This window comes from Schistocerca gregaria, chromosome 2 (assembly GCF_023897955.1).
Source record: "Schistocerca gregaria isolate iqSchGreg1 chromosome 2, iqSchGreg1.2, whole genome shotgun sequence".
Lineage (NCBI taxonomy): Eukaryota > Metazoa > Arthropoda > Insecta > Orthoptera > Acrididae > Schistocerca > Schistocerca gregaria.
Window position 1 is genome coordinate 535,100,397 of NC_064921.1, and position 25,528 is coordinate 535,125,924.

Consider the following 25,528-nt stretch of genomic DNA (forward strand, 5'->3'; position numbering starts at 1 on the left):
CAAGTGTGTTGACTTATTCTGCATGTTTTCACTTACTTTTGTTTTATGAAATTGTCTTCTGGGACAATACATCTAAAGTTAGCATTCATTCAACAAAATTGAACAGTAAGAATATTATATTTAATAAAGAATTGCACATTTTTCAGGGGCCTTTTTAAGTACCCCCACCAAAATGGTGGCACAGTGCTAACTACACTGTACTCAGATTTAGGACGACAACTATCTTGTTGCCATTTAAATTTAGGTTTTCTGTGAATGGTATCTTTGAGAAGGGCACGGTGAATTTCCTTCTGAAATGAAGTTTGTATTTAGTCTCTAATGACCTCCTCATCAACAGGAAATTAAACACTAATCTTTCTTTTCTCTTTATTGATTTAGAATTTCAACACTCTGTTCCAAATAAAGGTACTCTGTACTGGGTTCAACTGAATTGTGATTTAGAGAATCAGAATTCAAATTATGAAAATAATTTTTGGGCAAACTTGGCCTCCTTGTGTAGGGTTTAGAGCGCTGTTGGATACTCAATCTCTCATCTAATATAACTAAAATATTGTGAATTTCTACCAATGCAAAGAAGAATGATAACTATTTCTTTGAAGCTTATGATTATATACATGTCAATATTAAACTACCCATTGCAACCCTCACTTTAGGGCAAACAACATTTATTGAACACGAATAAATTTTCTGTAACAACAGCTTCCACTATCTACAAGTATTAGTCCATGAAACTGAACAATAATAGTTCTCAATATAAATTAATTTAAAATCTAGTCTTGTCTGACAGTGATATACAAGTAAGTTTAAACATTACTACTTCATTATGCATGCAGTAGGAAATTATTATATTAAGCAAGTCCACTTAAGTCTAATGGTAATGGAAACAAATATGCTCATCAGCCAAAGCACTATACAGCAAAAGTGTAAATCAGACCAGGTAAACAGGAGCAGTTGTCATTGTTCACTTGTAGAGGCAAAGTCAGATAATAGCGTCTGAGACCAAATCAGCTGCTGGGGAGCCTTATATTTACCTGCTATGGAAGTTCACGTGACGTACCTACACTCATGATCATAAATTAAAGTTAATGCAGATACATGGGGAAACAATGCTCTGGTTGGCAACTTGTGGGATTAAATCACATTAAGGTAGGACCATGTGGTGCATTTCACCTGTGGTCGTCGCACGGTGTCACTGGCAGCGGTCCAAATAAGCAGAGGTATGTTGGTGCATGTCAGAGTACAGTGTGGCGAGGAAGTATGCAGACGTTTTCAGACGTGCTAACGGTGACTGTGTTTTGAAAATGGCTCAAAGAACACGTATTGATGACGTTATGAGGGGTAGAATACTAGGTGACTGGAGGCTGGTTAAAGACAGCAGGCCATAGCATGGGCCCCCCATGTGCCACAAAGTGTGATCTCAATATTATGGCCACGATTCCAGCAGATAGGAAACATGTCCAGGTGCTACAGTATGGGACGTTGATAGTGTACGCTCCACAGGAAGACCGATATCTGACCATCAGTGCCCAAAGACGGCTACGCAGTACTACAGGTAGCCTTGCTCGGGACCTTACCGCAGCCACTGGAACAGTTGTCCCCACACACACAGTCTACAGGCGACTGAACAGACATGGTTTATTCGCCCGTAGACCTGCAAGGTACGTTTTACTGATCCCTGATTACAGGAGAGCCCATAAAGTCTGGTGTCAAGAACACAGGTCATGGTCAGTGGAACAGTGGTCCCAGGTTATTATGTTCATGGATCAGTTCAGGAGTAGTCTGAACAGTGATTCTCATCAGGTTTTCATCTGACGTGAACCAGGAACCAGTTATTAACCCCTTAATGTCCTTGAAAGGGACTTGTATGGCGGACGTGGTTTGATGGTGTGGAGTGGGATTATGATTGGTGCACGTACACCCCTGCATGTCTTTGACAGGGGAACAGTAACAGGTCAGGTGTATCGGGACATCATTTTGCACCAGGATGTCCACCCTTTCAGGGGTGCAGTGGGTCCCACCTTCCTCCTGATGGATGATAATGCACGGCCCCACCAAACTGCCATTGTGGAGAAGTACCTTGAAATAGAAGATATCAAGCAAATCGAGTGGCCTGCCTGTTCTCCAGACCTAAACCCCATCCAGCACGTCTGGGATACTCTCGATCGCTGTATCGCTGCATGTCTTCAAACCCCTAGGACACTTCGGAGCTCCAACAGGCATGTTCTTCTGACATGCAGCTAGTGAGCATAATATCACCGAGGTAGTTTACACAACATGGAATTCCTGCAATAGTTTGTCTAAGAATTCTCTGGAATACGGCAAGAGTGCTAACCACACCAAAAAGCAACATGTTATATTGACAGAGAACAAATGGTATGATCAAGACTAAAACCTTCCTTAAGTCATCAGCAAGAAGTAACTGATAATATGCCTTGGCTAAATCCATTATAGAAAAGAGTTTTCCTCTTGAAAGTTAAAAACTTCATCTGGTTGAGACAAGGTATAAGAATCAGTGTGTGCTTTTACATTATTGGTTTGCTTAAAGTCACCAAACAGTCAAATAGACTAGCTTTTTAGCGAGGTCTTACTTTCTTAAGGATTGTGTGTGTGGATCTCCTCATCTGGGGCTAAGCAAATCTTACATCACACATTAAACTTTCCACATATGACACCTCTTACACACACACACACACACACACACACACACACACACACGCCTTACCCTTACATTCAGCTTACATTATCTACTCAGCCAATCAAAACCTGTGATTCAAGATGGATAGCTACTTAGAGGTCTGACTTGTGATGATTTAAGAATTGCATTCTCACCCCTATCATGTGTGTTTTGTTAGAAAAATAGTTGGATATAAAGAAAATATATTAGACAATGGCAACACAGACACATTAACAATGACAATAACTTTTGAACCAAGTAAATACCAATAATAACCTACCTACGGATTTGTAGTCAGCAAAAATACCCATTGGTATTCTGGACTTTTAACATCACTTGATTGAAGCTGCAGCACGAGACATTTTTGACATCTTCTTGAGCCTTTTTGAATGGCTGTAAGATCCTGTGACTGCTGCTGTGTAAAACTGATTAACTGCTTGATGATTTCTGAAGCTGGTTTAGCTGTCAGTGCCAAAACTCAAGAAATGTTGCATTTGGCAAACCAATTTAGGAACCTCCTCATCACCAACATTGTAACCTTCACTTTAGGGCCAACAACATGTACTGGATACAAATGAACTTCACATGGCAACAGATTAAAAATGTCTGTTAGGCCATGACACCAAACATTGGTTCTTGATAGAAGCAGTATTTCCTGACTGAAAACCGTATGAGTTCAACCACTACTACTTTGTTACATAGGCATATCAAAATTATAATACTAATTCAAATTCCATTTATGTCTTGCGGTGGGGAAACCACTCACTCACCAGCTGGAGCACCATATAACACAAGTCAAAATTATCCCAGGTAATCCAGTTGTAGAGGTGAAGGTGGATAATAGCAACTAAGAGCGAGTGTTGCCAAGATTTCTACTGATTAATGCCATCTGGCGTACAATAAAACACAAAATAAATACAAAAGATATGAAAATATTATTCCCATATAAGTAATGGACCTTCTTGGAGTACTTGATCTTTTTCATATCTTTCACTTATTACTAAATTAGAAAACATAACTGCTTCAACACACACTTGCTCATTTGTAGGTGACTAGGAGACATAACATTTCACAGCTTTAATACATATTGAAATTTTCCCAATAAGTAATTCTGTATCCTTTCATAGTGAATAACACAGTTAAGCTACTACAAACAGTATAGTGAACGCATTATTGTGGCCTAGATAGATACGAAGCCCACACCTACCACAGTAGGTCTGCAGATGATGAAGAGTTTGATGAAATGTATGGTGAGATAAAATAAATTATTCAGATAGTGAAGGGAGATGAAAATTTAATAGTCGTGGGTGACGGGAATTCAATAGTAGGAAAAGGAAGAGAAGGAAACGTAGTAGGTGAATATGGAATGGGGGTAAGGAATGAAAGAGGAAGCCGCCTGGTAGAATTCTGCACAGAGCATAACTTAATCATAGCTAACACCTTGTTCAAGAATCATGAAAGAAGGTTGTATACATGGAAGAAGCCTGGAGAAACTGGAAGGTTTCAGATAGATTATATAATGGTAAGACAGAGATTTAGGAAGCAGGTTTTAAACTGTAAGACATTTCGAGGAGCTGATGTGGACTCTGACTACAATCTATTGGTTATGAACTGTAGATTAAAACTGAAGAAACTGCAAAAAGGTGGGAATTTAAGGAGATGGGACCTGGATAAACTGAAAGAACCAGAGGTTGGGGAATGATTGAAAGAATGAGGGAAAGAAATACAGTAGAAGAAGAATGGGCAGCTTTGAGAGATGAAATAGCGAAGGCAGCAGAGGATCAAGTAGGTAAAAAGATGATGGCTAATAGAAATCCTTGGGTAACAGAAGAGATACTGCATTTAATTGATGAAAGGAGAAAATACAAAAAATGCAGTAAAATGAAGTAGTCAAAAAGGAATACAAATGTCTCAAAAATGAGATCGACAGGAAGTGCAAAATGACTGAACAGGGATAGCTAGAGGACAAATGTAAGGATATAGGGGCATATATCACAAGGGATAAGAATAGATACAGGCTACAGGAAAATGAAAGAGATCTTTGGAGAAAAGAGAACCACTTGCATGAATATCAAGAGCTCAGATGGAAATCCAGTTCTAATCAAAGAAGGGAAAGCAGAAAAGTGGAAGGAGTATATAGAGGGTCTATACAAGGGCGAGGTTCTTGAGGACAATATTATGGAAAAGGAAGAGGATGTAGGTGAAGATGAAATGTAAAATATGAAACTGCATGAAGAATTTGACAGAGCACTGAAAGACCTAAGTCGAAACAAGGCCCCGGGAGTAGACGACATTCCATTAGAACTACTGATAGCCTTGGGAGAGCCAGTCCTGACAAAACTCTACCATCTGGTGAGCAAGATGTATGAGACAGGCAAAATACCCTCAGACTTCAAGAAGAATACAATAATTCCAATCTCAAAGACAGCAGGTGTTGACAGATGTGAAAATTACTGAACTGTCAGTTTAATAAGCCACGGCTGCAAAATACTAACATGAATTCTTTACAGACAAATAGAAAAACTGGTAGAAGCTGACATCAGGGAAGATGAGTTTGGATTCCGTAGAAATGTTGCAACACATGAGGCAATACTGACCCTACGACTTATCTTAGAAAATAGATTAAGGAAAGGCAAACCTACATTTCTAGCATTTGTAGACTTAGAGAAAGCTTTTGACAATGTTGACTGGAATAATCTCTTTCAAATTCTGAAGGTGGCAGGGGTAAAATGCAGGTTGCGAAAGGCTATTTACAATTTGTATAGAAACCAGATGGCAGTTATAAGAGTCGAGGGGCATGAAAGGGAAGCAGTGGTTGGTAAGGGAGCCTATCCCCAATGTTATTCAATCTGTATATTGACCAAGCAGTAAAGGAAATAAAAGAAATATTTGGACTAGGAATTAAAATCCATGGAGAAGAAATAAAAACTTTGACATTTGCCGATAACATTATAATTCTGTCAGAGACAGCAAAGAACCTGTTAGAGCAGCTGCACGGAATGGACAGTGTCTCCAAAGGAAGATATAAGATGAAGATCAACAAAAGCAAAACAAGAATAATGGAATGTAGTCAAATTAAATTGGGTGATGCTGAGGGAATTAGATTAGGAAATGAGACGCTTACAGTAGTAAATGAGTTTTGCTATTTGGAGAGCAAAGTAAATGATGATGGTCAAAGTAGAGAGGATATAAAATGCAGACAGGCAAATTGTGAGGAAAGCATTTCTGAAGAAGAGAAATTTGTTGACACTGAGTATAGATTTAAGTGTCAGGAAGTCCTTTCTGAAAGTATTTGTATGGAGTGTAGCCATTTGTGGAAGTGAAACGTGGACGATAAATAATTTAGACAAGAAGAGAATAGATTAGATCGGTAGATCACATAACTAATGAGGAGGTATTGAATAGAATTGGGGAGAAGAGAAATTTGTGGCACAACTTGACTAGAAGAAGGGATCAGTTGGTAGGTGATATTCTGAGGCATCAAGGGATCACCAATTTAGTTTGGACAGCAGGGTGGAGGGTAAAAATCAAAGAGGGAGACCAAGAGATGAATAAACTAAACAGATTCAGAAAGATGTAGGTTGCAGTAGGTACTGGGAGATGAAGAAGCTTGCACAGGATAGAGTAGCATGGAGAGCTGCATCAAACCAGTCTCTGGACTGAAGACCACAACAACAAGAACAATAACAACAACACTGAGGAAACAGCAACTTTTTAAAAGTAGTACTTTTCATGCTAATTTACTAGGTTAAGTTATCTAGCATAAGCACAAATGATCTTAAGTGTTGTGGTGATAGTTTAATGTTAATAGTGTATACAGCTTACAGTGGTAAGAGTTGCTTTTATGTTGTTAATGCATATCTTGACTCATTCCACATTTCTGAAGGTTCGCCCTCTTGGTGATGGAATGCACGGCACTCTTGCCCTCTCTTCTCACAATGCATCAAAATATTTAGACTCTCTAATGTAAATTTTACTTGACTGTAATATCTTTATTAGGTAGATTTTGACTTTGCCAGTGTATGGACAGCAGATAGTGGTGTGCGTAAAGTTACATAAATGCTCTGTTTAAAGTATTAGATAAAATCACAGGTGAATAGTATAGATGGAAGAGCAATGGCCTTTTTCAGAGTGGCTGTTTTTCTGCTAATATACGTACATAATGTAATCTGAAACATTTACAACAATTATCAGTAGATGTAGATTAGGACTATTCATAATTTGTTGTTATCTTACTTTAGAAAAAAGCCAGCAATGGTAATTTATGTCAGTTAATGTATAACTCCTTCATGATGGAATTTACCAAACATAATGTGTAAAGTAATGACAAATGGATGAAATATTTTATTCTCTTGCCTCCTCTCATTTGCTTGTAGCAGTTTTCCACTGGTATGGGACCAGTCAGTTTACTTTCTCTTTATTATTTCTCTGTCTTGATCTTTGTCATTCTTGTTTCATTCGCAAGCTACTGGATAATTATTAATCAATTGTTCCTTTTAATTTGTTTTTCAAATTAGTTTTTTATCTTGCATTTTAATTAACTTCCATTGTTTACTTTTATTCCTTTGTAGCTGCTCCTCTTGATTTTTACACTGAAATCCAAAGAAACTGGTGTACCTGCCTAATGCTGTGTAGGCTCCCCACAAGCATGCAGAAGTGCCGCAACATGATATGGCATGGACTCAACTAATGTGTGAAGTAGTGCTGGAGGGAATTGACACCACAAATCCTGCTGGGCTGTCCATAAATCTGTAAGAGTAAAAAAGGGGAGTTGGTCTCTTCTGAACAGCACGTTGCAAGGCATCCCAGATATGCTCAATAATATTCATGTCTGGGGAGGTTGGATGCCAGCAGAAGTATTTAAACTCAGAAGAGTGTTCCTGGAGCCACTCCATAGCAATTCGGGACATGTGGAGTGTGGAATTGTCCTGCTGGGATTGCCCAAGTCTGTTGGAATGCAGGATGGACATGAATGGATGCAGGAGATCAGACAGGATGTTTACATATGTGTCACCTCTCAGAGTAATATATAGACGTATCAGGGGTGTTGTGCAGTGATCAAGGGTACACAAGTGGGCCTTCAGCTCTGAAAGCCCATGTTGGTGATGTTTCGTTGAATGGTGGTAGTGGTGGTGGTGGTGGTTAGTGTTTAACGTCCCGTCGACAACGAGGTCATTAGAGACGGAGCGGAAGCTCGGGTTAGGGAAGGATTGGGAAGGAAATCGGCCGTGCCCTTTCAAAGGAACCATCCTGGCATTTGCCTGAAACGATTTAGGGAAATCACGGAAAACCTAAATCAGGATGGCCGGAGACGGGATTGAACCGTCATCCTCCCGAATGAGAGTCCAGTGTGCTAACCACTGCGCCACCTCGCTCAGTAGTTTCGTTGAATGATTTGCGCACTTACACTTGGTGATGGCCCAGCATTGAAATCTGCAGCAATTTGCAGAAGAGTTGCACTTCTGTCATGTTCAAGAATGCTCATCAGTTGTTGTTGGTTACGTTCTTGCAGGATCTTTTTCCAGCTGCAGCAGTGTCAGAGATTTGATGCTCTACTGGATTCCTGATATTCATGGTACACTCATGAATTGGACGTATGAGGAAATCCCCACTTCATCGCTATCTCGGAAATGCTGTGTCTCATCGCTTGTGTGTCGACTATAACACCATGTTCAAACTCACTTAAATCTTGATAACCTGCCATTGCAGCAGCAGTAACGAGTCTCACAAACGTGCCAGACACTTGCTGTCTTACATAGGCACTGCCGACCACAGTGCCTTATTCTGCCCGTTTACATGTCTCTGTATTTGAATATGTGTGCCTATACTAGTTTCTTTGGTGCTTCAGTGTATTTGCATCTACATATTATTATTGTCTCTCCTTTTTTAGTTTCTGACAGACAACATGTATTCTAGACGTTATACCTGCTTGTTCACATTAAATATGTTTAATTGTCATAATGACTGTGAAAATATGATGTTATTTTCTCCTATGTACCTCCTGAACGGCTTTAAATGATGTAGAATTATCCATTGGTTATCCCTATTATGATTATATTTTCAGTTCAAATCATAGACTAAATTGTTTTATAGATTTTTAATTGCAATTCTTGACAGTTTTCTTATCAGTTTGCAATATAGGTTCAACAGCTCCCAATTATGTCATGACCATTTTGTTTTTGGTTTTCTTAATTGGATTAGGCATATAATTACTAAAAATTACTATGGTAAACTGAAAAAATCTTTTTTTATAATAGTCAAGCAATTGGCCAATGGGAAAAGTTGTAGGAGGATCTGGTGCACTCAATTATGCCATGTATATTCGTGGGCATAAGAAGGATTATGATTATTGGGGAGACAGAGGTAATGATGGATGGCATTACAATGATGTGCTGCCATATTTTAGAAGAGCTGAAGAGCAACGTGGGATAAACATAAAAGACTGTAAGTCAGAAAATGAAATTTCTTCCATATCTCACATTTAATGTATAAAATAATTGATAATTATAGTTGCAGTCATAATTTATCATAAAAATGATTTGTTCAGAAGCAGTGTAATGGATTGAGGGGATATAAGGAAGTTCATATGGAAGAAAATAAGCTAATCAGTGTGACTGAAATATCCTGTCCTCCCCACTATCAGAAATTCTCCCATTGATAACGTAAACCTATAGATGGAGTACTGCTGCTATTGTGAAGGATAGACCAACATTTTTTTGAGTGATTAAACAAACCAAGCAAAAAATTTTTTTTTTATTGATGAAGTCATCCATTCATTGTGTTCTAAAGGTCTCATCAGGAAGGAGGACATTAAGGCATGTGGAATAAGTTGAGGTATGCATTAACAAAACAGAAGCAACTCCTGTACTGCTTAGTGCTAAACATACTCTTGCTGCTACTCTGAAACGAACTGCTGATCTCTCAGATATTAAATAGCTACCGTCTATCTTCTGCCGGTAACTTAGTATTTGTTCAGTATGGAAATTTCTGGAACAATGAAAATCACTTGGGAGCGACTTACACACACACACACACACACACACACACACACACACACACACACAGCACACAGCACACACAGAGAGAGAGAGAGAGAGAGAGAGAGAGAGAGAGAGAGAGAGAGAGAGAGAGAGAGAGAGAGAGAGTTACTAGTAGGGATACAAAAGACATAGAAGATAAATGGTAGCAAATGAGGACTCAGCAGTTCTTTTCAGTATTTTAGCTAATGGTTTGTTGTGTATTTTAACTTGGTATTTACTGTATTACATTGGTATTTTTCAAATAAAATGGTTAGTTACACGTTCACTACCAATATCTGAATGGATTATGCAACTACTCGTCGTGCAGACTTACAATGAATTGGCTATGTAGCTAACAGGTATTTTCAGTCCGTGAGCATAGATATTCAGATAATATGCAGACAGAGTGCCTACTGCGCTGTGTTCTTTATTTTCCTTTGGACTGGCAGGAACACCCAGTTTCTTAGTTTATGTTGAAAGTTGTGTTGTGACCAGGCAAAATTACTTTCATCGGGCCACAACTGTGGGTTCTTTGATTGCTCTGGGAGAAGGCTCATCAAACTAAAACATTGAAATATTAGTTCCTTTTTTTCACATATTTGAATAAAAGATATACTTAACTTTGCCACAGTTCTTTGTAACAAGATTGCTTGATAATTTAAAACTGTCATTGGTTATGAAAGCATCACTTGGTGCACTAAGTAACAAACTGTTCCCAGTGAGGTACAATGGTCAACATTTACAACAGTGTAAGTTCATCTGAAAAGATAAAAGTCATTGTCCTGTGCAGTGATGTCTGCTGTTGCTGAGGTGTCAAACTGGGGTTGAATTCTTGCATGTTCGACACTATGTTGACCTCAGTGTGAGGGTGCTGCTATACTGAGAGGGAGATAGGGTCTTCAGGAGCACCTCCCATGTGTAGTTGTAGATTGCAGTGAGACCTCCATAACATCTGTGGTATAGATATGTGTTGCTGACTTTGGTGTGGGACTGTGATCTCTGAATGATACAGCACCACAAGTTGAATGCTGTTGCACCAAAGTATGTAAGTCCATCCAGTCCATAGCAAGGAGGCAAAGTTAAGACAAAAATTATTTTTGTCTCCTGTTATGATATTGTAGATTACATTTCCACTGAAACTGATTTCTATGGTCAGTAGTAAAAACCATTCAGAAATAAATGTGCGTGGAGTCAATGTAAAATTTTAAGAACCTTGATAAGGCTTGTCAAAGGTGAACACTTCTTACCTTTACACAATATTCTTATTGATGTATTATCCTGAATAAATACTTCATTTGTGTCAGTTACATTGCCACAGAAAATAATTCTGTAAGACAACAGGAAGTGTAAATATGTAAAATAACCCAACATGATTGCCTTTTCATCAAGAGGCACTTCTTCAAGCTAAACGTGCTGTGCTGTGCTGAGCTTCTTGATTAATTTATCTATGTGTTAAATCTGGTTTAACTTCTTATTGACCTGAATTGCAAGGAATTTTACACACAGTTTGTCATTTACTGTATGACCATTAATACCTGCTTTTGGTCCTGTAGTTTGAATAAAATATCTTTGCATTTAACGTATGGCAGTACCAGGGGGAAATGTTGTCAATGTGCAATCAGCCATGCTTGATCAGGCTCTACAAAGCAGGCAAGTGGCACTCAAGAAAGAGCTGTGATTTGCTGGCAATGGCTCCTAATAGTTGACGTGCAGAAACATTAGTCACAAAGTTATTAAAACTAAGTCATTTTTACTTCTCTGAAATAGTCTTTGCGAGCTTAAGACTTATTTATATGCTGTCAACCAGAAGTAGGTCCACTCATCTATCATCAGGATTGACTCTGTTAACCCTAAGTTTGAAACCTGGCTCATGTCATCAGCAAACTTAACAATTTTTAAACCGTCCTTTAACATCATGACTATGATATTTAGAATTAAGAGTGAAGAATAAAGTGCTTTACTCCAATGTAACATATTTCAGTTTACATCAAATTTGGTACTTTTTATAACTTGCAAGCTGCAAAGAGGTTGCACTCACATTTGACGAGATTTGTTTGTTGCTGTCAAACTACACTCCTAGAAATTGAAATAAGAACACCGTGAATTCATTGTCCCAGGAAGGGGAAACTTTATTGACACATTCCTGGGGTCAGATACATCACATGATCACACTGACAAAACCACAGGCACATAGACACAGGCAACAGAGCACGCACAATGTTGGCACTAGTACAGTGTATATCCACCTTTCGCAGCAATGCAGGCTGTTATTCTCCCATGGAGACGATCGTAGAGATGCTGGATGTAGTCCTGTGGAACGGCTTGCCATGCCATTTCCACCTGGCGCCTCAGTTGGACCAGCGTTCGTGCTGGACGTGCAGACCGCGTGAGACGACGCTTCATCCAGTCCAAAACATGCTCAATGGGGGACAGATCCGGAGATCTTGCTGGCCAGGGTAGTTGACTTACACCTTCTAGAGCACGTTGGGTTTCACGGGATACATGCGGACGTGCATTGTCCTGTTGGAACAGCAAGTTCCATTGCCGGTCTAGGAATGGTAGAACGATGAGTTCGATTACGGTTTGGATGTACCGTGCACTATTCAGTGTCCCCTCGACGATCACCAGAGGTGTATGGCCAGTGTAGGAGATCGCTCCCCTCACCATGATGCCGGGTGTTGGCCCTGTGTGCCTCGGTCGTATGCAGTCCTGGTTGTGGCGCTCACCTGCACGGCGCCAAACACGCATACGACCATCATTGGCACCAAGGCAGAAGTGACTCACATCACTGAAGACGACACGTCTCCATTCGTCCCTCCATTCATGCCTGTCGCGACACCACTGGAGGCAGGCTGCACGATGTTGGGGCGTGAACGGAAGACAGCCTAACGGTGTGCGGGACCGTAGCCCAGCTTCATGGAGACGGTTGCGAATGGTCCTTGCCGATACCCCAGGAGCAACAGAGTCCCTAATTTGCTGGGAAGTAGCAGTGCGGTCCCCTACGGCACTGCGTAGAATCCTACGGTCTTGGCGTGCATCCGTGCGTCGCTGCGGTCCGGTCCCAGGCACGTCGGGCACGTGCACCTTCCACTGACCACTGGCGACAACATCGATGTACTGTGGAGACCTCACGCCCCACATGTTGAGCAATTCGGCGGTACGTCCACCCGGCCCCCCGCATGCCCAGAATACGCCCTCGCTCAAAGTCCGTCAACTGCACATACGGTTCACGTCCATGCTGTCGCGGCATACTACCAGTGTTAAAGACTGCGATGGAGCTCCGTATGCCACGGCAAACTGGCTGACACTGACGGCGGCGGTGCACAAATGCTGCACAGCTAGCGCCATTCAACAGCCAACACCGTGGTTCCTGGTGTGTCCGCTGTGCCGTGCGTGTGATCATTGCTTGTACTGCCCTCTCGCAGTATCCGGAGCAACTATGGTGAGTCTGACACACCGGTGTCAATGTGTTCTTTTTTCCATTTCCAGGAGTGTATTATTTGCAATGTTTCCATGTGGTTGATCATGTCTTTAGTTCCATCAATGCCACAAGCAACTGGGTCAGTTGTACCATTTGCGGGTGATGGATTTTAAGGGACTGAGTCAACATTGTGATTTCACCTGCGCAAACCATTCTTGGAAACCTCGTATACAGATCCTTGATTTGTGACATGATGGTCCAATTGATGCCTAACCTGGAAGTACATATTGCAGCTCTCAAGCTGGTCATTACTTCCTTGGATGATATTCTGAAAATTGTGCATTCCTTCAAGATAATACAAATGAAAGCCTTATGGTTCATACCCAGATGACATCGGTTCAGCCGCCACCAAGGGATTGAAATTCACCTAAGTCCTTTTTCTGATGGTAGTCACTTTAGATACCCCAGTGGCCTCTGAGCAGCCAGTCACATGGTGTCAGTTTAAGCAGTGGGGTCTTCCATCTTGTCCTGACTCTTTCATATCATACAAATATGCAGACTATCCAGATTGCTGGGCACACTGCTTCCTTTGTGGAAAGGATCATCATCTCCTTACTGTTTGCCATCAACCATTGGGACAGTCAAGCCCCAGTACAAACTTGTGTCAAGGGTCAGTGCATAAATTTCAGGCCATTGTTACCCTGGGCATTCCTCTCACCATCAAACTATTTATTAATCTCACAATTGCACATCAGAGCATTCGTTTCCAAGTAGACATGAGAGCGACAGTTTGCCTGGTGAACCTCCCAATACATGCTTGTCTAGGTTACCCAGTGTTGGCCCCACCCTCCCGCATGTTGGTTGCATATGATGACTGGCCATTTCCTCTCAGAGGTCAGTTTACAATGACAGCAGTGTGCAAGTGGGTTACATGGTTGATAAGGAATTTGTTGCCAATAGCCAGTTGGCTGTAACCCTTACAGCTTGGATGCTTTCTCTCTGTTTGGGTTCTCCATCACTGACAAAGTTCAGGTTGTCTTGGCCACTGTTTCCTTCCAGGGACGTGATGACTTTGTGTCATTCTCCCGTCTCTGTTCAAACCAGACTTGAGGTGCGCCACTAATTTCAAAACGCATATTTCTCTCTGCCTGTATGCAGTGACTCATTTCTGTTGCGCACACCTGCTTCTGCTGTCCCTGTGGATGGCAATTAAGCTCGAACTCAATCACCTTCATGAAGCCAGGATAATTGTACTTGTCAGAACTAGTGCTTGGGCCAGACCCCTGGTGGTGATCAAGAAACCATATGGCTCCCTTTGGCTCTGTGAAGATTTTGGGTCAACAGGCAGTGCCCAGGTACATGTGGAAACCTTCCCCATACCATGTCTGGAGGAACTCCTCACATAGCTTATTGGCAGTAAATATTTTTCTAATGTAGAGCTTGCCAATACTTATTTACGGATTCCACTAGATAAGGAATCAAATTGCATTATGGTCGTCAGGATCCACTTTGGCTTGTAGAAAGACAAATGTCCATCCTTTGGGATCCAGCAATCACCCAGGGATACCTGGAACAGTTAACCATGTCCATTCCTGCTGATACCTATTGTCTATACGACTTAACAGTTACGGATGCTATACACCAAGACAACCTACATAACATATAAATGCTCTTTACTATGTTGCATGCTGCTCAAGTGCTACCACCTACAAAAGTGCCAGTTTTTTCAAGAGGAGGTGGAATACTTTGGACACTTGATAAACAAAGACGAGATTCAACCCACTGACTGCAACGTTTCAGATGTTTACTCTCTCCCATGCCCCCAAAACCTACTGGAGCAGCAGGCTTTTTTGGCTACAGTGAATTATTATTGTAAGTTCCTCCCATGTGCAGTTTGAGTTATGCACCCACTCAACCAGTTGCTGAAGAAGGGAGTTCTTTTATGGTAGTGGGCTGCCTGTGAGCATGCTTTCACCCAGTTGAAGCACATATTACACTCGGTGCCCTGCCTTACGCCCTTTCTGCCTTCACGTCCCCTTGTTTTGGCTGCTAACACTGGCCTCTACGGTATTGGTGCAGTACTGGCACAATGTAATGATGATGCTACTGAAGAATCCATCGCCTGTGCGTTGAAGACACTGACACCTGCTCAAAGAAACTTCTCACAGATTGAGGACTAGGTTTACCATCATCACTGACCTCAAACTGTTGGTAGTGCTATTTGGGACAAACTCACAGTTTCCAGAGCTTACAGCTCATAGGTTCCAGTGTTGGACTCTTTGTCTTAGTTCTTACAATTACACCATTAAGTACAAGCCTACCATGCAACATGCAAACACAGATGTGCTCTCTTGTCTACACTCTGCACCAGCATTTGACCAACAGGAGATCTGCTGTTTTCATATTGATTTAGAACGACAATGCACGTTGGATGGGTTCCCGGTCACTGCTACTCACATTGCCGCAGACATGTGCCATGACCCTATCTTCTGGCGTGTCACGCCCTGTGTGCTACATGGGTGGCACAATTATTTTGCCAAATCAGCTGATCAGAACTCTAGGCCTGGGCTTGCCTTTCTCATTATTTGTCTGCTATCTCCAATGTTCTGCTGGATGTGGAGATGGATAACCACACTGTTGTCATCCTCACTACCTTACACCCTCATATCTTGGAACTCCTCCAGTGTGGGATTAGGATATGTCATGTTTGAAAGCCCTTGTCAGGTGGCATGCCTACCAGCCAGGTCTGACAAAGATGTGGAGGCCATGGTGTGCAGCTGTTCTCCATGTGCTCAACATCAGGCTGCTGCTCCTCAGTCTTTCGCCCCTGGCTCACTCTCCACTGCCCCTAGGACCGCATTTGTCTGGGCTTTGGTGGTCCCATTCTGGGCTCTGTGTGGCTCATTGTCATGGATGCTTATTCCAGCTAACTTTATATGGTTAACATGATGTGCACCAGTAAAACCATCACACTCAATACACTTACCCAGATTCTCACCATCGAAGGGTTTCCCTGCACCCTTGTGTCCAACAATAGGTCCCAATTCACCATGATGACCCTTGAACAGTTCTGCAGTGCCAATGGCATTAAACAACTTTTTAGCCCACCTTTTCACCCAGCCTCCAATAGCTAAGTGGAGCAGATGGTGCATATGTTTAAACAGCAAATATTGAAAGCAGTGGGCACATCCACCATCGCAGTGGCGGTCACAATGTTTCTGAGCAACTACAGGACCACACCTCTGCATGATTGCAACCTGGTGGAGCTCCTCCATGGGCAACAGGTACATACTCTCTTCCACTTCATGGCACCACATCCTTTAGAACCCTGTATGTGACACACTGGATGATACCCCCAGGCTCAGCAGTCTGGGCGTGTTCCAAAACCTTCGTGGATGGTGGCCACCCATATACCGTGCCTATTTCAGTTGATACTCCTTGGGGTTTGGAGCATTGGCTCACTAGTCAGCTTCGTCCCCACTTACTGTTTGCACCACCTCAGTGGGCCACTCGGAGTTGGAATGCCCACCCTCGTAACCTCTCAACCACATGGGTACTGTTTGTGCTCCAGAGCACCGTCAGCAGTTCCCATGGATGTGGGTTTGGAGGATGCAAACTCACCACAGCATCCATCCCCTCAACAGTTGTCTCCCATACTGATGTTCCCCTGTGCATTTCAGACAGCCCACGTTCCTTCTCCCATCCAGCAGGCTCCTCTGTCAGGACACTAACTGTGCCACCACTTCACCTGCTGAAACATGGTAATGGGAACTCCAGGCCCTAGGTCCCATGTCAGAGGGATATGGTACCTCCACCTGATGAGTTCAAAAACCTACCAGAATGCATGGATCTAGATGACAACTGCTAGGCAGCAATCCAAATATTTGCGAATGCTGCTTTCACCATCTCAGCACTAGGTATCTCAGCACTAGGTGCAGGTCACACCCCATGTGCCGACCTATCGGTGCCCACAGCCATACTATAAAGCTAGCAGCACAGAGGCCCAGACTTCAGTTGTGTTTCGAATACTTTCTCATATTGTTCCTTCTACCCAGTGTTCCTTGGTTCCAGATATTGCTATGTCTAGAATTTCAGTTTTGGTTTGCTCTCCGGACTTGACTAATTATCTATGCCCTCAGCTAGACATCCAACGTCTCGGTTGGGTCCATTTCCGGGTGCTGTAAACAACTACACACACATTGATGCTCACCCACTCTGCAGTTATTGGCTTCACCAATATTTAAAAATACTATTTCCTACCTCAGCAGCCACATTAGTTACCACTGACATGTGCAAAATAAATTAGTTCTCTAAACTATCTCTCCTACAATGGTGGCTATTAAAGTTGACACCAGAAAGGATAGCAAATGACAAAATTTTTATCTTGTGCATATATAATACAGTAGAAAGAAGACAGTCAATTTTTGACAAAATAACTTAACTGGATAGATAAAGAATCTATTCATCAAATGGTGGCGGAACACACACATAAAAAAAAAAAATTATAAAAAGCTTTTGGAGCCAGTGGCTCATCCTTTAGGTAGAAGGGTTGAAGGGGAAGGAAAAGGGGTGAAGAAAAAGGACTGGAGAGGTCTAGAAAAATGGGTAGATTTTGTTAGAGGCACCCAGAACTGTGGGTCAGGGGAGACTTACCGTACAGGATGAGAAAGAAAGACTCATTGTTGCAGACTGCATCAGATGGAAATCTCTATTTTTTTATCTATCCAATTAAATTACAGTAGAAAGAAGGTAATTTAGGAGTACACATGATGTGAAATTTAGTACAGAGAGCTGCCACATCTGACATCACTAGATCTAATCCAGCTAGGCACAGAGCAAACTGAGCTTGGATGACATACCATACTACTTTTACTCTATGCCAGAATTCATAAATCATTATGACTGACTAGTGGTGATGCAGTGACCAGAAGCTTTCAATGAGTGAGAGATCTGCTGAATGTGCTGACCAGGGCAACATCAAAACCCCTCTGTATCAAGGTATGGCAGGACTACACTGGCATTTGTTGTTGGCAATAACATCATGTACTCTTCAAAGACATGGCGTAGCCTCGCACCTTGACATGTCAGAAATGTAACAGCTACTGTCCAAATGACCAATTATGCAAACCAGAGGTGCTTGTTTTCTGTACCAAATGGCACCCCATAACACTGTGTCATTGCTGGACCTGTATGAGGATGACAAATGCAATCTGGCACCTCTGTTCTTCTTGACTCCTTCACTTTTGGGCCTGTCTTTCATGATATGTATGCAGAACTGAGACTCAGCTGAAAGGCAACATGTGCCATTCTTCTGTCCAGTGTTGGCATTGAACGCATCACTATTATTTAGAATTGGATGCTCAGGAGTTGTTATATCTTAATACAATTGTTGCCTCAGTATTCCATTCTCCGAATGACAAGTTCAAAAATTTTCTCATCCAAATGGAATTTTGCCTATGCTACTTGGCATGCTTGAAATCAAAAATTGCATTGTATGGGTATTTCAATGTAAGGAGTACTAAGGAGACAGAATTTATGAACATAGTGACCAGTTACAGACTGTTGGTAGCAAACCATTTATCAATCAGAAATGATGTCTGTCTTCACACTGTGATCACAAATTTAAATTTTTGTTATTATCCAACGACTGTATTTGACATAGTGATCTATGACCACAGAGCATAGGTCATGGAAATTTATACAAAAAGAGCTAATAATCAGCCAATAGCTTCCTGGCATTTTAGTTGTGTGTTCACAAAAAGGGTCATCAATAAGGACACATTAAGTACTTTTCAGACAGCACCATCAGCAGTAGAGTGGTAACCCTGATTACAGCAAACAGCAATGGTCGATGCATTTGAAGAGTTTTTTGAGACCATCAAAACCAAATTTTATTATATGCATCCACATAAGATGGGAAAATGTCCTACAAACATGTTACAACCCAAACAAAGTATGGTGAAAGATAAAGGATGATATACGAGTGAAGTGAAAAAATTAAAATGCATTATACAAAACAGTAATTGATCCCAGTGCAAAGGAAAAGTTTTGCATCAGACATTTACAGGGAAAAAGATTCTATAGAAAGGATATAGAAGGAGCCAAAAAGAAAAGCATTGACAGATTCATTTAAGGTGTCCACAATCCCATTTAATGCAACCTGAAACCCAATCAATGCATCCCTCCATTAAGCCTGTGTAGCCCAGATGACATCAATAATTATTTTATTGACACTGTGAGAAAAACTATAAGTGCAATCCCTGGTGTGAATATAGATCCTGAAGCTGCTGTAATAAATTAACTGAAGGGAAAAAAGAGAGAGATAATAAATACTGTAAAATCTAAAGTGTAACCCAGGCATAGTAGCAAAGCTTCAGACCAATATTAATAATTAAAGTCTTTGCTAAAGTCATTGAGGCTGTAGTGAAAGACCAAATCTCAAATTAGTCTGAAATTAGTGAACTCTTCTCGGACACACACCATGATTTCCAGAAAGGTACATCTACAACAGTAGCAGCACTAGATCTGGTTGCTAGGATAAAGTACAGTTTTGAAGAAAAAGAATCTTTAGCAGGTCCCCAGGGAGCTCATAGTTACAGTCCATTCTACCTTCCTTGGCTGCACTTCCTCCACTGTACCCCTCCCTCTTTATCCTCTCTCTTTCCCTGGTGTCCCTTCCTTCCCCTCTCTCAGTGTTCTGATTTATGTCGACCTGGCAATCCACCTGGTTCCCTGTATTGCTTCCAGTTTTGTTCCTCCTGTCTTCTTTATGGTATTTAGGTCTCTTCTTGGGGGTTGACCTTCACTTATAAATTTCCAGTTTTTAGAGTGAGCCATTTGGGGAAGAATTCTCTCCCTAGTGTCTGTGGCACGGATTCCCCTCCCCCCCCCCCCCCCCATCCTTCCCCTCTTCCTTCCCCACTGTAGCCATGCTCCTCCACACTATGCCACCAACATTTGTAGCCAGTCCATGTGGTTGGGCTGTCATGTACCCCTGGCAGCACAGGGATATCACTACTGATACCTGAGCTGTTCCCTCCCCATGTATGGCAAGAAGTGATTGCTAATCTCCCTAGAGCATGAGAGCTCCCGGCAATGGTTGTCATGCCAGGTGGCTGTTGCTATGCCTGGGAGGCACCCATGGGGAGACCCCTGATTGGAGTGGGTGGTATCAGGGTGTATGCTTGATGCATGAAACGTATCAAGCTGCATAAATCTGGCCATCCTCAAATGATTGTCTCTTTGAATGGTAAAGGATCATTGAATGCTGCTTTGTGTGACCTGGCAGCATACAGAGACACATTCACTGCCAGGAAGCCATTGTTTTTTGTGGAGAATATCAAGGACAAGTTTTGTGAAGTGGGGTCTCTCAGTAAGATGCAGTCAGGCTCCTTGTTGATCAAAGCTTCTTTTGCCACACAGTCTGCAGCACTTCATGGTTGTGATCATCTTGACACTGTCTCAGTGTCTGTGACCCCCTACCTGTCTCTAAAATGGTACAGGGAGTGATTTTTCCTAGGGACCTGGAAACTGATGAGGAACTCTGGGCTAATCTGGAGAGACAAGGCACTCATTTTGTTCAATATGTGCTGAAGGATCATAAAAACAACTACACCAATATCGGTGTCTTTATTCTGACTTTTGAGGAAGATATTGCTCCCAGAGAAGGTCAACGTTATGTGCTTTTGATGTGACAAGACGCCGTACTTTCCACCACCTATGAAGTACTTTCGGTGCTTGCATTTTGGGCATATATATGTCTTCCCACTGTATGATGGACCCCTTGTGTGGTGATTGTGAACACCCACTCCATGAGGGGAGCCCCTGTGTTCCACCACCTTAGTGTGTCAATTGTCATGACCACCATTCTCCTTGCTTACCAGATTGCTCAGCTCACAAGAGAGAAAAGAAAATCCAAGAGTACAAGTCCCTGGGTCACCTATCTAATACTGAGGCTTTGCCAAAAATATGACTGTCTCCATCCATTGACACTTCCTTCAACTTTTGCCTCTGTTACATCCTTTCCCCCTCCTAACTCTTCCTTGCCTCAGCCCCATACCACTCTCCCCTCCCCCTCCCCTGCAGTTCCCATGCCCTCCATTCTGGGAACCACTCCCCTCCCCCTCCTCCCCCGACTGAACAAATGCCCTTCTTCTTCGGCACCTGGTGGTGATAGGGCTCCCACCTGGGACCCCTCCCCCTGACATCTCTCAGGCCGGCAGCTTACTACCACAACTCAGCCATGAGACACACTGTATGTATGCCCCAAGGTTGCTCACTCTCTTTCAGTTCTGGATCTAGCAGAAGCCTGGCCACCGTCTGAGCCCTGCCCTCTTCCCAGTGACACTGGAGGTCCCATCTGTCCCCTCACAAACTGAGTCCAACATCTTATTATGGATGTCACCCCATCCTTGTCAGTTAAGACCACTGACCAAGTGACATGACCTCCTCTCAGCTTCTTTGTGTCCAACCTGGACTCTTGCCACACAGTAATCCTGTGGAACAGCAATGGATATTATGGTCACCCATGGGAAATACGACGACTTGTTTCCTATTATTCTGCATTCTGTCTTGCTCTTCAAGAAACGCACTTCTATGATGACCACTTTCCAATATTTCATGAGAAACAAGTGTTCTTTCAGAACTGTGCTGTCCCCAGGATAGCATCTGGAGAGTCTTCCCTTTGGTTCGTCCGAATATCAATAGTGACTGGATCCCCCTACATACCAACCTGGAAGCAATAGCAGTTAGAGTACATACAACCGCAGCAATCATTGTTTGCAGTGTCTACCTCCCTCCTGTTAGGCCACTTCCTTAAACTGAACTGTCTACCTTAACACAGCAACTCCCAGCCCCATATCTCCCTTCTTGGGGACTCCCCTTGGGGGAGTGCTACTTCTATGGGTAGGGGTCTTCTAATTGAGCAAACTATTATAGACTTTGATTTGTGTCTCCTCAGTAATTATTCCCCATCACTTCTATGCTGTTCATGCACCTTTACTGTTATCGATCTCATCATCTCCTCCCCTGTTCTCGTGGCTTCCCTACATTGGTCAGCCCATGATGATCTTTGTGAAAGTGACCTCTCCCTGGTGGTTTGATCATCTCCTGGCTGCCACCAGGCAGACAAGCCCCCACATTTGGGATTCTGCAGAGCCAATTGGCCTTTATATATGTCTGCTGTGTGATTTGACACATCTTTCTAAAATTGCATTGATGCGGCCGTGCAGTACATCTCTGTCACTGTTCTTTGTGCTGCTGGCACTGCTATCCCCATATTCACAGATGTCCCTCATTGTCAACTGGTACCGTGATGAGCCAAGGATGTAGCAGTTGCTGTCCAGGACCACCAATGGGAGCTACAGAAATTTAAACGACACCCTTCGCCGACCAACCTCCTAGGTTTCCATGCCAAGGCTCGCTACCTTATTAAGAAGAGTAAAAAAAAAAAAGAATGCTGGGAGTGCTATGTTTCCTCCCTGGGAATGTATGACTCTTTGTCGCAGATGGAGCTGAGCTCCATAGCCTTCTGGGCTGCCACTGACAATCAACTGTCCAGGGTCTTATCCTCCAGAATGCTCTGTGTACTGACCCATTGGTCCTTGCAGAATACCTCGTGACGCACTTTGTGACAGCATTGGTGTCCTCTTCCTATCATGCTACCTTTCCCTGCCAGAAATTCTGAGTTGAACATACCCCCTCCAGACCCCTGCCAAGCTGAATCCTATAATGAACCCTTCACTGAATGAGAATTCTTGCAGTCTCTTACTTCTTCAGATGACATGACCGCAGGTCCAGATTCTGTCCACAACCAGATGATCCAACACTTGGACGTTCCCCAGAGGCAATATCTACTCAGGGTCTTCAACCGCATTTGGCTCATGGGTGCCTTCCCTCGCAATGGCAATACAGTATAGTTATCCCCATCCTTAAGCCTGGAAAGGACCCAATGCCTCTTGACAGCTACCGCCCTATTATCCTGATAAACATACTTTGTCAACTGCTCAAGAAGATGATTAACTTCTGGTTTTATTGGGTTCTCCCATATCAGTGTGACTTCTGGTAAGGCTATCGACAGATGCTACTCTAGTCACCTTTTGGTCTCTGCTATCCATGACCTTCTCTCTGCCCTTGGCTGTGTTGCATGCTCAGTTGTCTTTTTGTGGGTCCCAAGTCATATGGGCATCTCACGGAATGAACTGCCTGATCATTTGGCACTTACTTCCTTCTCTTTGATGATGCCATATACGTTGATCTACAACAAATCTCTCTTTGCCCAAAAGTGGAATGACATCTGGTACACAATCAAGGAGACTACTGTGGTTTGGTGCTCTTCCTTCCGCTCCTCTCAGAAGGAGTCCACTGTCATACGCCGTCTATGCTTTGGTCATACCAGGCTCACCCATTGTTTTCTCTTGTGTAATGAGCCAACCCCAGACTGCGGTTGTAGAGCCAGACTGACAGTGTCCCATATATTGGTGGAATGTTCCTTCTTTTGGCCTTTCATACTAAGTATAGTCTTCTAGAGTCCCTATTTTTAATATTAGTAGGCAATTCATGGGTGGTTTAACTGGTCCTCAGTTTCCTCCATTAAAGTGGTTTCTATTTTCAGTTATAAGGTTTTGCTTTACTCCTGGAACAGAGGCAGGGTAGTTGTGGTTGGTGACTCTCTTCATGTTTGCTCAGTCTGGGACTCATGACCACTCGCCCATGCAAAGACCACTGCGTTATTCCTCTGTTTTCCCAGTTTTTAGTTTTGGTCTACAATTTTATGCATTCTACTGTGAGTGTTTTTACTTCCTCATTTTATAGTTTGACTCCTCTGACTCGATTCGTCCACTTTTAGGGGACCCCCTCTCTTTCTTGGGTAGCTTTGGAATTGTGGGACTGGTGGTCTTACCATTTAGTCCCATAACCCCCCCTCAATCAATCAATCAATCAATCTATCTATCTATCTTTAGCTGTGAATTTCGTGACCTTAGTAAGATAATTTTTCCTGAGGGCATGCAGCTTTACTGTATGGTTAAATGATGATGGCATCCTTTTGGGTAAAATATTCCAGAGTCCCCCTTCGGATATACGGGCGGGGACTACTCAAGAGGACATCGTCATCAGGAGAAAGGAAACTGGAGTTCCATAGATCGGAGCGTGGAATGTCAGTCCCTTAATCGGGCTGGTAAGTTAGAAAATTTAAAAAGGGAAATGGATAAGTTAAAGTTAGATATAGTGGGAATTAGTGACATTTGGGGGCAAGAGGAACAAGACTTTTGGTCAGGTGATTACAGGTTATAAATACAAAATCAAATAGGGATAATGCAGGAGTAGGTTTAATAATGAATAAAAAAATAGGAGTGCGGGTAAGCTATTACAAACAGCATAGTAAACGCATTATTGTGGCCAAGATAGACTTGAAGCCCACGCCTACTGCAGTAGTACAAGTTTATATGCCAACTAGCTCTGCAGATGACGAAGAAATTGATGAAATGTATGATGAGATAAAAGAAATTATTGAGATAGTGAAGGGAGATGAAAATTTAATAGTCATGGGCGACTGGAATTCGATAGTAGGGAAAGGAAGAGAAGGAAACATAGTAGGTGAATATGGATTGGGGATAAGAAATGAAAGAGGAAGCCGCCTGGTAGAATTTTGCACAGAACATAATTTAATCATAGCTAACCCTTGGTTCAAGAATCATGAAAGAAGGTTGTATACGTGGAAGAAGCCTGGAGATACTAGAGGGTATCAGATAGATTATATAATGATAAGGCAGAGATTTAGGAACCAGGTTTTATATTGTAAGACATTTCCAGGGGCAGATGTGGATTCTGACCACAATCTATTGGTTTATGGCCTGTAGGTTAAAACTGAAGAATCTGCAAAAAGTTGTGAATTCAAGGAGATAGGACCTGGATAAACTGACAGAAAGAGAGGTTTTACAGAGTTTCAGGGAGAGCATAAGGGAGCAATTGACAGGAATGGCGGAAAGAAATACAGTGGAAGAAGAATGGGTAGCTTGGAGAGATGAAATCGTGAAGGCAGCAGAGAATCAAGTAGGTAAAAAGATGAGGGCTAATAGAAATCCCTGGGTAAAAGAAGAGATATTGAATTTAATTGATGAAAGGAGAAAAAATAAAAATGCAGTAAATGAATTATTGACAGGAAGTGCAAAATAGCTAAGCAGAGATGGTTAGAGGACAAATGTAAGGATTTATAGGCTTATCTCACTAGGGGTAAGATAGATACAGGCTACAGGAAAATGAAAGAGACCTTTGGAGAAACGAGAACCACTTGCATGAATATCAAGAGCTCAGATTGGAACCCAGTTCTAAGCAAAGAAGGGAAATCAGAAAAGTGGAAGGAGTATATAGAGGGTCTATACAAGGGCGAGGTTCTTGAGGACAATATTATGGAAA

General features: G+C 42.3%; 1 protein-coding gene across 1 annotated transcript in view; it reads left to right on the forward strand.

The window, feature by feature from the left end:
* LOC126330639 (glucose dehydrogenase [FAD, quinone]-like) overlaps positions 1-25,528 on the forward strand; it is a 182,340-nt gene that overhangs the window by 69,155 nt on the left and 87,657 nt on the right. Inside the window, exon 3 of the mRNA XM_049996382.1 lies at positions 8,932-9,118. Coding sequence (XP_049852339.1) covers positions 8,932-9,118 — 187 coding nt within the window. The remainder of the gene's footprint in view (positions 1-8,931; positions 9,119-25,528) is intronic.